At 34.3% G+C, this 13,196-nt stretch overlaps 1 protein-coding gene across 1 annotated transcript in view; it reads right to left on the bottom strand.

Moving 5' to 3' along the window:
* Positions 1 to 1,877: 1,877 nt before the first annotated feature.
* Positions 1,878 to 13,196, bottom strand: part of MPP7 (MAGUK p55 scaffold protein 7) — a 1,181,171-nt gene continuing 1,169,852 nt past the window's right edge. The window contains exon 19 of the mRNA XM_053713897.1: positions 1,878 to 9,556. Coding sequence (XP_053569872.1) covers positions 9,377 to 9,556 — 180 coding nt within the window. The 3' untranslated portion in view covers positions 1,878 to 9,376. The remainder of the gene's footprint in view (positions 9,557 to 13,196) is intronic.

Genomic DNA, 13,196 nt, shown 5'->3' with positions numbered 1-13,196 from the left:
TGAATTATGTTTACTTGGCCTTTAACTACAGAAGTTCTACTACTTACAGTCTGGTTTCTATTTAAAAGGACAATAAAGTCAAAATTAAACTTGTATAATTCTGATAGAGCATTACATTTTACACAACTTTCCAATTTACTTCTGTTATCAAATGTTCTTTGTTCTGTTGGTATCCTCTATTGAAGAGCTTACCTCGGTAGGATCAGCATTGCACTAGTGGGAACTCACTGTCGATTGGTGGCTGCACATTTATGCCTTTAGTCAATAGCAAAAGAGAATTATACAAATTTGATAATAAAAGTAAATTTCAAAATTTGTTTACAATAGTTTGCTCTATCTGAATATAAAAAAGCATAGATGCCTTCTTTTCAAATAAAGTTAGCAAGAGAATGAAGAAAAATTGATAATAGGAGTAAATTAGAAAGTTGCTTAAAATTGCATGCTCTATCTGAATCATGAAAGAAAAAATGTGGGTTCAGTGTCCCTTTAAGGCAGCAAGTGACTAACCTTTTTCTACAGCAACACATAGCTGGCTGATGCATGCCTTCTATCTTAATGCCTGGTGGCTGATGCTCACTCACCCAACAGAACCCGGGGACTGAAAAATGGGAAATACCACTCTGCCTTTTACTCCAAACTTGCATATTGTAAAGAATGCACAGGCTTCTTGACATACACAAGTATCAGGTAGAAGGAAACAGGCATATCATGATTATTACATCTCCCCCATGTATGCTGTGAATACGCAGAGTTGATAAATGCACATGTGCTGGTGAATAATTAATACATATGAGCAGAAACTAAATCTCTTTATCCAAAGATTCCATATGTCCAAAGGCACGACAGAAGGTAGTCATAGACTGGGTTTTGGCCAGTGGTCCATAGGTTACACAAGACTGGATTAAAAGATTTATAAAAATGAGTGCTATGCAGGATAAATCATGTTATACGTTATAATAAACAAATTAATTAATCAAAAAACAATACGTGGCAACAACTCCTCCAGATTCCAGTATCATGTAAATGAAACATGTAACGCAACAGTCTTAATTTATCTGCTGAACAATCCATGTAAAGAAGTTTTTATTTTGCGATGGTAAGTAGTAGGTATGCGCATTCGGATCTTTTGTGAGGATTCAAATGTGGAAGTAAGCAGAGGCTTGTGGCCCTTAGATATTTTCGTAGCCGGATTGATTCCTGTAAAAGATCCCCAACATTTTAGAGTGCGGATCTTTTACAAAAATAAATCCGGCTACAAAAACTTCCAAAGGGCATGAGCCGCTGCTTACTTCTGCATTCGGATCCTCACAAAAGATCTAAATGCACATCTCTAGTAAGTAGACCTAGGATCCCAATTTTCAACCAATGATTGTCATTTTTTTCTAAAGACCATACATGGTGGACTTGCCCTGTGATCTGTAATTTCTGGCAGTAGAACTCTCAAATACTATCATTTTAGACTATTTCTCTTTCTGTTAATGGGATACACTATTATATAAGTCACTTTATAGATTTAATAGCTTAATATATTTAAAGCAACAGTTCCTACTAAAAACATAAATGTACAAAGATCCCAAGATATCAGTGACTGTCAGCCATAGTGGTAGATGCTATATATAATATGAAATACTATGGGACTACTGGTTCTCCACCTTCAATCAAATTCATCAAAATCTTGGTTTCCAAGAGATAATTTTTTTCAGGTATAATGTCAGGTAGGTTTCCAAATAGTGACGAGATTGTCAATTGTCTAGAATGTTTCCTTGACAGGTGATGAGTTTCTTTATTGTACATTATTTCTTAACATGGTGTATTCTGTCTCAATGTATATGATCAAGATGGAATGGGAGGGCAGCAAATACCAGTTGAAACCAACACAATGTCAATAATTTATTGTTTTGTATGAGAAGTTAAATTCATATTAAAATCATAGCTTAAGTTAGTAAATGACAGGTTCAAGTATGGAATATACACAGTAGTACAAATCATGAACACATCATTGTTCTAGCACTGCACAGAGCAAAATACATTAAAACATTTAAATATGTAAAAACACTATAGAAATATAGTATCACAATATGACACATCTGTCCATCTTACCTTAAAGGGACACTGAACCCAATTTTTTTTCTTTCATGATTCAGATAGAGCATGCAATTTTAAGCAACTTTCTAATTTACTCCTATTATCAAATTTTCTTCATTCTCTTGGTATCTTTATTTGAAAAGCAAGAATGTAAGTTTAGATGCTCGGCCCAGTTTTGGTGAACAACCTGGGTTGTTCTGCTGATTGGTGGATACATTCACCCACCAATAAACAAGTGCTGGCCAGAGGTCTGAACCAAAAAATGTCTGGCTCCTTAGCTTATATGCCTTCTTTTTCAAACAAAGATAGCAAAAGAATGAAACATTGATAATAGGAGTAAATTAGAAAGTTGCTTAAAATTGCATGCACCATCTGAATCACGAAAGAAAAAAAATTGGGTTCAGTGTCCCTTTAACCACAAGCTTGAGAAGAAGAATCAACTAATTCATGCTAAGAAGACAACAAAAGGATCGCACACAAATTAAAGGGACACAAAACCCCAAAATTGTATTTTATGATTCATATAGAACAGACATTTTTAAACAACTTTCCAGTTTACTTCTACTATCAATTTTTGCTTCATTCTCTTTGTATACGTTATTGAAGGAGTAGAAATGCACTACTGGGAGCTAGCTGAACACAGTAAGCCAATGACAGACATATATGTGCAGTCATCCATAGGCAGCTAGCTCCCAGCTCCTGAGCCTACCTAGGTACCCTTCTCAGCAAAGAATAACAAGAGAACTAAGCAAATTAAATAATAAAAGTGAACTGGAAAGTTGTGTAAAAGTGCATGCGCTATCTGAAGCCTTTTTTTGGGGTCATGCATCTACTTTGTTTTAGTTAAGCATTCGTGGTTGGTTATATAGAGCAAAATGAAACTAGGGTTAAAAAAAAGTGAAGACAGAGTCACTTGAGAGCGTCTTTATTGTCACAGTATTTAGTAGGCGACACTGGATCAGGGTGCTCATCTGGCAAACAATGTGCAGTAAATGTTTAGCACCAATGTCTTGAGGAAAGCTGCCTAGTGCTGTTACTGCAGACTGATATAGAGGTTTGAGGTTCACACCCTTTTCATTGCATTGTTTGCTTTTCTGAAATGGCTTCTTACTATTATTTCACACTTTCTATAATCTACAACCAGTTTGTTATTGTTTGCATTTTAAATGATTGTGTGAAAATAAAATACAGTTCTTAAAGGTTTTTTAAATGTATCTACACTACTTATGGGTTAAGATGCTAAAACCTAGTTAGTGACTGAATGCCATATATTGTATATATATTGGTTATTTATTGGTCAGATATTGTTTATTTACGTTCTGCATGCCCCAGTGCCAATGTCAGCCACTTATGGGAGCACACACTACTTTGTGAATGCGTACGTTACATTACTGAGTTCTTTTTTATATACAAAAAAAAATAAATGAATTCAATATTTGCACTACACTCTAATATGGAAAATAAAGTTACCCATTCACTATAAAGCTTGTGCCATTTCTTCCAGGAAGGTCTAAGAAGTGGATAGATATATAAACATTGAATAAAATGGTGCCAGGGAATATACCTTCATTTAATAATTACATTGTATCACATTTCTTTAGAGGTTTGTAATAGACCTTGGTTGTATTATACTTACAAATACAATTTAAGAATATACTAATATGAACACCAACATTAGCAAAATTAAATTGTTTCTTTATCTTGTTTTCTATGTCCATTATTCTTTGTTTTACCATTAAAAATGTATCTACATTGAGAAGGTCTGCTATACCCATTAATGTAATACTGCCAAAAATGATGGTGTCTGGATTCATAAAGCAAACTGGGAAGATTTACATGATATGCAGACATTATGGCCAATCACAACTCGTGTAAATATGTATTAATTTATGAGACACATTACTGGTAACTGTAATGGATCTGAAAGAAAAAAGCAAGAGAATTTGTATCTCTTCAGTTACCTAATGCAATAAGTGATCCCAATAATGCCAGTCTTCCCACGGTCAGAATTCTAGATCGTCATCAATAACCCCTCACTGCTTGGTTTTTAAACTGCTATTGTCAGATAAGCTAAATCTGCAAGGTCCTTGAGGGATTCAAATATTCCAATAAAAGCTGTGCAGATTACTTAGAGACCTTCATTATCTCTCTCTCCAAGCAGAGTCAATGCCTTATACAGTTCACTTAACACTTACTTTACAAATACATTTAAAATAAAGATTTAGGAATTACTTGCAAATGCTTGTTGAGTACTAGATTGAAAGTTTGATATAATTTAGAGTTGTATTTAACTTAAATGAAATGATTTACATGCGTTTGTATATATAATAAATCCTTAAAACAAATTTTACTGCTAATCCTCAAAGATAACACTGGACAAACCTGTTATATAGTTTACCATAGTAAAAAAAAAAAGGTAAATAATATAAAAATAAGTATAAATACAAAATCAGATGTAAAAGCAAGTTAGAAATTACTAATACATTTGAAAATGTGTTCACTTCTAACGGAGTTTTAGCAGAGTCAGGGACTGTGATTTTTAAAGGGAGATCAAATTTTAATTATTCACACAATTTAAAATTGAGCACCATTTGTTGCAAACACAGATAACATACAGTTCTCATGATGTGCAAATTCCTGAGGCTACCATAGTATGCTCTTATGAATAGGAGAAGTTTGAAAAAAGGACACCAAGAGAAAAGGGTAAATTTGTTTTTTCCCCCCAAATTTTAATTGTATGCCCTGAGGATTACTAACCCAGGCCATTGTACGACAAGGAAGTTGGTTTCTTATTCAAGCTGTTTCTTATTTGTGATATTCGGTTTCTTATTCATGGAAGTTGGTTTCTTATTCAAGCTGTTTCTAATTCGTGATATTTAGTTTCTTATTCATGGAAGTTGGTTTACAAACTGGAAAAAAGGGCATATGTTTTCACCAATACAAATATTACAATTTTGAATAAGTAACTGATATTTTCAAAGGGTTAATGACCATTGGGCCACTGATTTTACTGCCAATATATTTAGTATAGATCCCCCTCCATGACATTAAATTGTTTTTAGCCTGGCCCAATGGTGTTTTGGGCACATAAATTGATGCCAACCCTGACCAAGGTGCTGTAATTTCCATAGTTGAATACGTAACTGATATTTCCAGAGGGTCAATGACCATTGGGCCATTGATTTTACTGTTAATATATGTAGGGTAGATCCCCTCCTTGACATGCAATTGTTTTCAGCCTAGCCCAATGGTGTTTTGGGCACAGCAATTGATGCCAACCCTGGCAAAGGTGCTGTAATTACTATTTTTGAATAAGTAACTGATATTTTCAAAGGGTTAATGACCATTGGGCCACTGATTGTACTGTTAATATATGTAGGGTAGATCCCCCTCCATGATATTTAATTGTTTTTAGCCTGGCCCAATGGTGTTTTGGGCACAGAAATTGATGCCAACCCTTGCATAGGTGCTGTAATTCTCATTTTTGAATAAGTAACTGATATTTTCAAAGGGTAAATGACCATTGGGCCACTGATTTTACTGTTAATATATATATAGTGTAGATCCCCCACCATGACTTGACATTGTTTTAAGTCTAGTCCAATGGTGTTTTGGGCACATAAATTGATGCCAACCCTAGCAAAGGTGCTGTAATTTCCATAGTTGAATAACTGCTATATTCAAAGGGTTAATGACCATTGGGTCACTGATTTTACTATGAATATACAGAGAGTAGATATCTCTCCATGACATGCAATTGTTTTTAGCCTGGCCCAATGGTGTTTTGGGCACAGACAAACAACAAAAAGTTAATGACCTTTGGGCCACTGATTTTACTGTTAATATATGTAGTGTAGATCCCCCTCCATGACATGAAATTGTTTTTAGTCTGGCCCAATGGTGTTTTAGGAACATAAGGTGCTGTAATTTCCATAGTTAAATAAGAAACTGATATTTTCAGAGGGTTGACATCCATTTCTGTGCCCAAAACACAATTGGGCCAAGCTAAAAACAATTTCATCTAATGGAGGAGGATCTACTGTGTGTATATTAATAGTAAATTCAGTGGCCCAATGGTTATTAACCCTTTGAAAATATTAGTTACGTATTCAAAAATGGAAATTACAGCATCTATGCCTGGATTGGCATTCATTTATGTGCCTAAAACACAACTGGGCCAGGCAAAAAACAATTGCATGTCATGAAGGGGGATCTACTCTACATATATTAACAGTAAAATCAGTGGCCCGATTGTCATTAAGCCTTTGGAATGTCAGGATATCTGTGAATAACATGAAGTGGACTGCAGATGTACCACATTAACTGATGTTTCATTTTTGTTAATATAAAATTTGACATGAATTGTGTGGGCTATAGCCATAAAAGCCCCAAAACCCCCTTTTTCTGATTACAATACATCCAAATGAGAACACAGGAAGAAAACATCTGGTCTAATTAGTTCAGGAAATCATTTCTTAGATCAGTGGGACACTTCAAAGTAGATCTTAGCATTTTGAAACCCTCAGATGTATAGGTCCATATATGGAGTTTCATGCCCAACATGGATAATAGATTTGCAGACCCCCTCACTGCTCAATACAGAGGGAGCCTAAAATTCTGAATAAATCAGATAAGCAAACACTAAGGCCCAGGAAATAGCCCTTAGCATATATGTGATAAATTGTCCCTGCTGAGATCTAAATACATGACATGGGAAAAATAAATCTTACAAAAAGAATTGTGCCAAATTCTTATGTAAGTTTAAGATACTCAAATGAATATGTATTTATATATTCAGACAACCTATTAAATATGAACACATGAATCTGGGAGAGTGTCTATGCCTAAGAAGGGTAATATTGGAAGCTGAAAACCTAAGAAGCAGTGACTAATAGTAACATATTAGATAAATATTTGCTGAGCTTGATAAATACTGCAAATAGATGTATAAATGTTTGACATTTTTAGAACATTGTTTCTTTATTTTACAGACAAGAAGATGTATTATGAATATTAGCCATAAACATGGATATCTTCTATTTTATCATAGAAATTGATATAATACTGGTGTTTGGTGTCAAATTGTACATTTGCTGTTATGCTAAATGAAATATAGATGCTGACAAGAGAGGTTTATTAATGCTAAAAGTTATAGTATGTTAAATAATCACTTTATAAGGATGTATTAAATTGTTAGCAATATTGATGATGAGATCTGCATTTGCGGTTGTTTGCTGCCCCCTAGGGGATTAAAACTGGTATGACAGCCAAACGAATTGACTGTTTAAAACACATCCAAATAACCAATTAAATGTTTCAGCTCGAAGGGCCAATAAATGCTCAGCTCCGTAAGGACGAGTTATTATAGAGAAGCTTCTGAAGGGCCTATCATATTGTTTCACCTATGATTAGAATAAAAAGGGGTGGGATTATATTGCGTGATATAACCCCAGACAAGAGAGAAAAAGAGGGCTGCTGCTGCTGAATTTTTGGCTGACAAACTGCTGCCTTGCGATCCAGTCTATTATAAAGCAACCTGGGCCTAATTTTTATCCATCTTGCAAAAATTACCTCTTTTAATTTATGAGGTGAAATTGGATTTATCAGAGGAATCCTGGAAGAATTTGTTGGTTATATGGGTGATGTACATATGTATATGCATTTTATTGGGGGTTTATTTTAAAGAATAATTATTAAATATATTGTATTGGATATTGGAGGGGGGTCTACCCTACATATATTAACAGTAAAATCAGTGCCCAATGGTCATTAACCCTTTGAAAATATCAGTTACTTATTCAAAATTGTAATATTTGTATTGGTGCCAACGTATGCCCTTTCCCCCCCAGTTTGTATATACAGCTGTTGTATAAAGGGAATTCACCTCTGAATAACTACATTATAGAAATCATATTGTTATTTAAATAAAACCTATATTTTTATTTTAAAGTCAATTTAAAGCAGTCTGACAAAAAAAAATTGAAAAAGAAACCAACTTCCATGAATAAGAAACAGAATATCTCGAATAAGAAACAACTTGAATAAGAAACCAACTTCCTTGTTGTGGTCATTGTCAAGTTTATGGCTCTGAAAATTTTAACTTTTTTAGTCAAGTGGAATTTGTATGCAGTTTTTCCCCCCCTTTTTTCCGTAAAAGATCTGTAAAATAAATAGAAAACCAACAATATGGTGAACATACCAGAAGTTATATTCAATAAAAAAAAACTTCACAACCATTTTGGGAAGTTAACAAAAGAAAAACAGTACACATGTGCAACAGAGATTTACAGATCATTTAAAAAAATAAAAGTTCTGAAATTCTAAAACATTTGTATTTAATATAAATTATTATATGTAATGAAATCCAGTTAAATATCATAAGGAACTTTCAGAAGTATTCACTTAAGCAAAGACTTAGATTAGTTGTGAATGTCTGTTTTTCCCCTTCTGACTCTGTAAATTTGACATTGTGTGGTATGTTGTTGCTTGTGCAAATGCAAGACAAAAGTGGTACCAGATTAGTGTTCATTATATCAGGAAAGATTCCTGAAGGTTTCCAAAAAAACTACATTAAATCACTAATGGAAATAAAATATGACATTGCATAAATGTAACATTATATAAACAGCAAATATTCTATTTAATGTGGACATATGCCACCCACCATAATTAAAAAAATCAATATTATTATTAATTGCAATTTTTTCTAAGATAAACGTCAAATATTAAAAAAAAAAAAAGGTTTTAGAACAAAACTCTATTATAAAGGCAGTTGCATAAACACACAATATCCATTACACCACTTTAACACCATTTAACTAAAAAGCATAAATAGGGCTAAAGTTTGTATATTTTCCAGTGTAAAAATTACAGTTTCTCTGAAAAAAAATAACCAGTGCAGATTCTGTAACATTTCCCAAATACAATGGTTAACATAGCCGAGGCATATTATGAATCTATTCAGTGCATTACAAATTAGTGTAGTCCTTTCAAACTATAGCCTACTATGCATAAACCCCAACCAATAAGAAAATAATCGTTTTCTTGTAACAGCAGGCTCATATGTGTCATCCAACCTGCACAGGCCTTTAACTCATGTTAAAGAAAGTCTTTTACATTAAAAAGTATGTCTTGCTTCTGAAATGTTTTACATAGTATCTTACAGCAAATACAAGACCAGAAATTAAAATTAATTCCAGAACAAATAAAAAGCCCACCAGCAAAAAATGCTTGTGTGTGTACATTTATACACACACAAAATAAAATAATAATAATAATAAAAAGGTGCCGTTCAAGAGTGCAACCAGTTCACTGGTATCCAGCAGGGGTCAGTCTCCAGTCTGTCCAAAGTTGATTTCAGTTCATTGTAAGCTGTCGTGAGATCTTCATTTACTAGAACTGTGTCAAAAAGATGGCTGTACTGAGCTTCCATTACTTGTCCTGAATTGATCATTTCTTCAAAATCTTCTTCCTAAAAATGAGTGAAAAATTAAAGTTTATAAAAAGCAAATCTTGGTACATTCATAAAAGAATGAATCTAAAAAGCGAGATATTAGATTATTCTCTAGCTTTTGTTTTGTTGCAAACAGACGTACATATTCTATGTCAGCCTATGCCAAAAGCTACAGCATTATATACTTTCAAATGCAGACATCTAGCATAAACTAACAAAATCAGGAAAACTGTGCACCAGTAATATAATTCAGGAGGAAAAAGCAAATGGACGTCATTTTAAAATGGTCTTTGAGCAAAATGTATTATATTGGTGCAATGGTGCATATTGTTTACAAAGATGTGAAAAACCAGAGACGCAAACAGCCAATTTATTTGTAGCCAGAAGAGTACTCAGACACATAGCTGGGCCAGCATCTATATTGTGGTTAGCTTCCTGGGAAACACCATGAAAACAGAAACTATGTAAAAATAATCTATCAGTCTACAACATGGATATGCTGCAACTTGAGATGAGCATTGTGTATTTTTTGACAATCAGCATTTCTTCACCAGCAATAAATAAATGATAGTACCATATTGTGCTAATGAAGTTGCATTCTGAAAGGCATCAATTCATGTTATTTATTAATACCTATATTTAGAATGGTATTCTGTAAAATATGATAAGGATAGATATAAAACCAGATATATATTTAGATTTTCATTGGTTTCTATACACATGTAGTAAAATTATATTAAGCAATCAGTTATATATGCTAGTGGTATAAGTTCTCACTTCCTGCTGATATCCATTCATAAGAAGCCAAGTAAGAATCTATTTAAAGAGAGTTAAAAAAGGAGTTTGTCTTGAAAAGCAACTTTTACAAAAATTATTGTGAGATGCAATATGGATCAGTTGTGGATCCACCAACATATTAAAGTGTGGGATGGGGCAAACAGAAATACATGAGGCTGGAGTCACAGGTGTTCTGTGGATAGACTTAGTGAGGGTAACGAAGGATCACAGATGTTCTGTAGGTGGAGATGGGCATTTCGGGAGCATTACTGGGTTTAAGGGGTGTGGCGCTGCAATTTTGTCCCTCCACTTCAGCACAATGAGGGAGTGCAACCTAAAGTATTAAGGTAAGTCCACACCATTTAAAACCACCAATATGGATATATCGCTAAGAATACATTTGGTTCTCTCATACTCTCATATAACCCTATCTAGAGCAAACAAGGAGGGAAGGTTTGAAAAATGAATTCAAATGGCCAAGATACAAAAAAATAGTCACTATAAGTAATAATAATCTTCTTTTCCTTTGTCTTTTCAGATGATTAGGAGTCTTTGGAGGTTTTCTGTCCTTTACTGAATTCACAATAGAGAACAAAACATTTACTCTCCCTGATATTCTTAAAGGGACATTAAGCTCAAAGATAATTACACAGCTGCACATTTCAATCTCAGGAGCATTTTTCAAAATGCAACTGTTTATTAACACATTCTAAATAAACTGCTACACTAGTAAACTAAGTGCATTCTTTATATGCTGGCGGTGGTGTGACATGTGATGTGACCTCCACTCTTTTCTCTGGAGGAGAAAGTGTCTGTATGCTGCCTACCTCATTACTAAGTAGTAGATTTGAAAATACAAGTAAACCGCACAAATACATCTGACTAGATTTATAGTTATATTTGCAATTCAAGTTTAAAACCCATTTAATTGCTTCCAAATAATAATTAACATGATAACCAGTAAAACATTGGTTAGTTCTCAATTTTTTTAAACAATAATGGAACTACAAATTTAGAATTAAAATAATGAAAGGAAAAGAAAATCTCTGATGGTAATTTTGCAATTTGACGATCCACTGAAGATATTTACATTTATACTATTTTGGGAGATTTGACAATGACAAGACAAGAGAGTCTAAGGCCTAGATTTAGAGTTTGGCGATAGCCGTGAAAACCAGCCGGTATTTGGAGTCATTCAAAAAAGGGTCTAACGCTCACTTTTCAGCCGCGACTTTTCCATACCGCAGATCCCCTTACGTAAATTGCGTATCCTATCTTTTCAATGGGATTTTTCTAACTCCGGTATTTAGAGCCGTGTCTGAAGTGAGCGTTAGAAATCTAACGACAAAACTCCAGCCGCAGAAAAAAGTCAGTAGTTAAGAGCTTTCTGGGCTAACGCCGGTTCATAAAGCTCTTAACTACTGTACTCTAAAGTACACTAACACCCATAAACTACCTATGTACCCCTAAACCGAGGTCCCCCCACATAGCCGCAACTCGATTACATTTTTTTAACCCCTAATCTGCCGACCGCCACCTACGTTATCCTTATGTACCCCTAATCTGCTGCCCCTAACACCGCCGACCCCTATATTATATTTATTAACCCCTAACCTGCCCTCCCTAACATCGCCGACACCTAACTTCAATTATTAACCCCTAATCTGCCGACCGAATCTCGCCGCTATTCTAATAAATGTATTAACCCCTAAGGCTAAGTCTAACACCCCCCTAAGTTAAATATAATTTTAATCTAACGAAATTAATTCACTCTTATTAAATAAATTATTCCTATTTAAAGATAAATACTTACCTGTAAAATAAACCCTAATATAGCTACAACATAAATTATAATTATATTATAGCTATTTTAGGATTAATATTTATTTTACAGGTAACTTTGTATTTATTTTAACCAGGTACAATAGCTATTAAATAGTTAAGAACTATTTAATAGCTAAAATAGTTAAAATAATTACAAATTTACCTGTAAAATAAATCCTAACCTAAGTTACAATTAAACCTAACACTACACTATCAATAAATTAATTAAATAAAATACCTACAATTAAACCTAACACTACACTATCAATAAATAAATGAAATACAATATCTACAAATAAATACAATGAAATAAACTAACTAAAGTACAAAAAATAAAAAAGAACTAAGTTACAAAAAATAAAAAAATATTTACAAACATAAGAAAAATATTACAACAATTTTAAACTAATTACACCTACTCTAAGCCCCCTAATAAAATAACAAAGCCCCCCAAAATAAAAAAATGCCCTACCCTATTCTAAATCAGATTGAGCTCGCATTCTATTGGCTGATTGGAACAGCCAATAGAATGCGAGCTCAATCTGATTGGCTGATTGGATCAGCCAATAGGATTGAACTTGATTCTGATTGGCTGATTCCATCAGCCAATCAGAATATTCCTACCTTAATTCCGATTGGCTGATAGAATCCTATCAGCCAATCGGATTTCGAGGGACGCCATCTTGGATGACGTCCCTTAAAGGAACCGTCATTCTTCAGTTGGACGTCGCCGGATGAAGATGGGTCCGCGGTGGAGGTCTTCAGGATGGAGCCGGTCCTCATCGGATGAAGATAGAAGATGCCGCTTGGAAGATGATGGTTGCCGGTCCGGATCTACTCTTCTTCCCGGATAGGATGAAGACTTTGGACCCTCTTCTGGACTTCTTCAGTGGATGTCTAGCCCCCGCTTGGGTTGGATGAAGATATCGGAGCCAGGACGGATCGGTGTGATACCCGGTGAGGTGAAGACAAGGTAGGATGATCTTCAGGGGCTTAGTGTTAGGTTTATTTAAGGGGGGTTTGGGTTAGATTAGGGGTATGTGGGTGGTGGGTTGTA

The sequence above is a fragment of the Bombina bombina genome, chromosome 5, assembly GCF_027579735.1.
Source record: "Bombina bombina isolate aBomBom1 chromosome 5, aBomBom1.pri, whole genome shotgun sequence".
NCBI lineage: Eukaryota > Metazoa > Chordata > Amphibia > Anura > Bombinatoridae > Bombina > Bombina bombina.
This window is presented reverse-complemented; position numbering and strand designations above follow the sequence as displayed.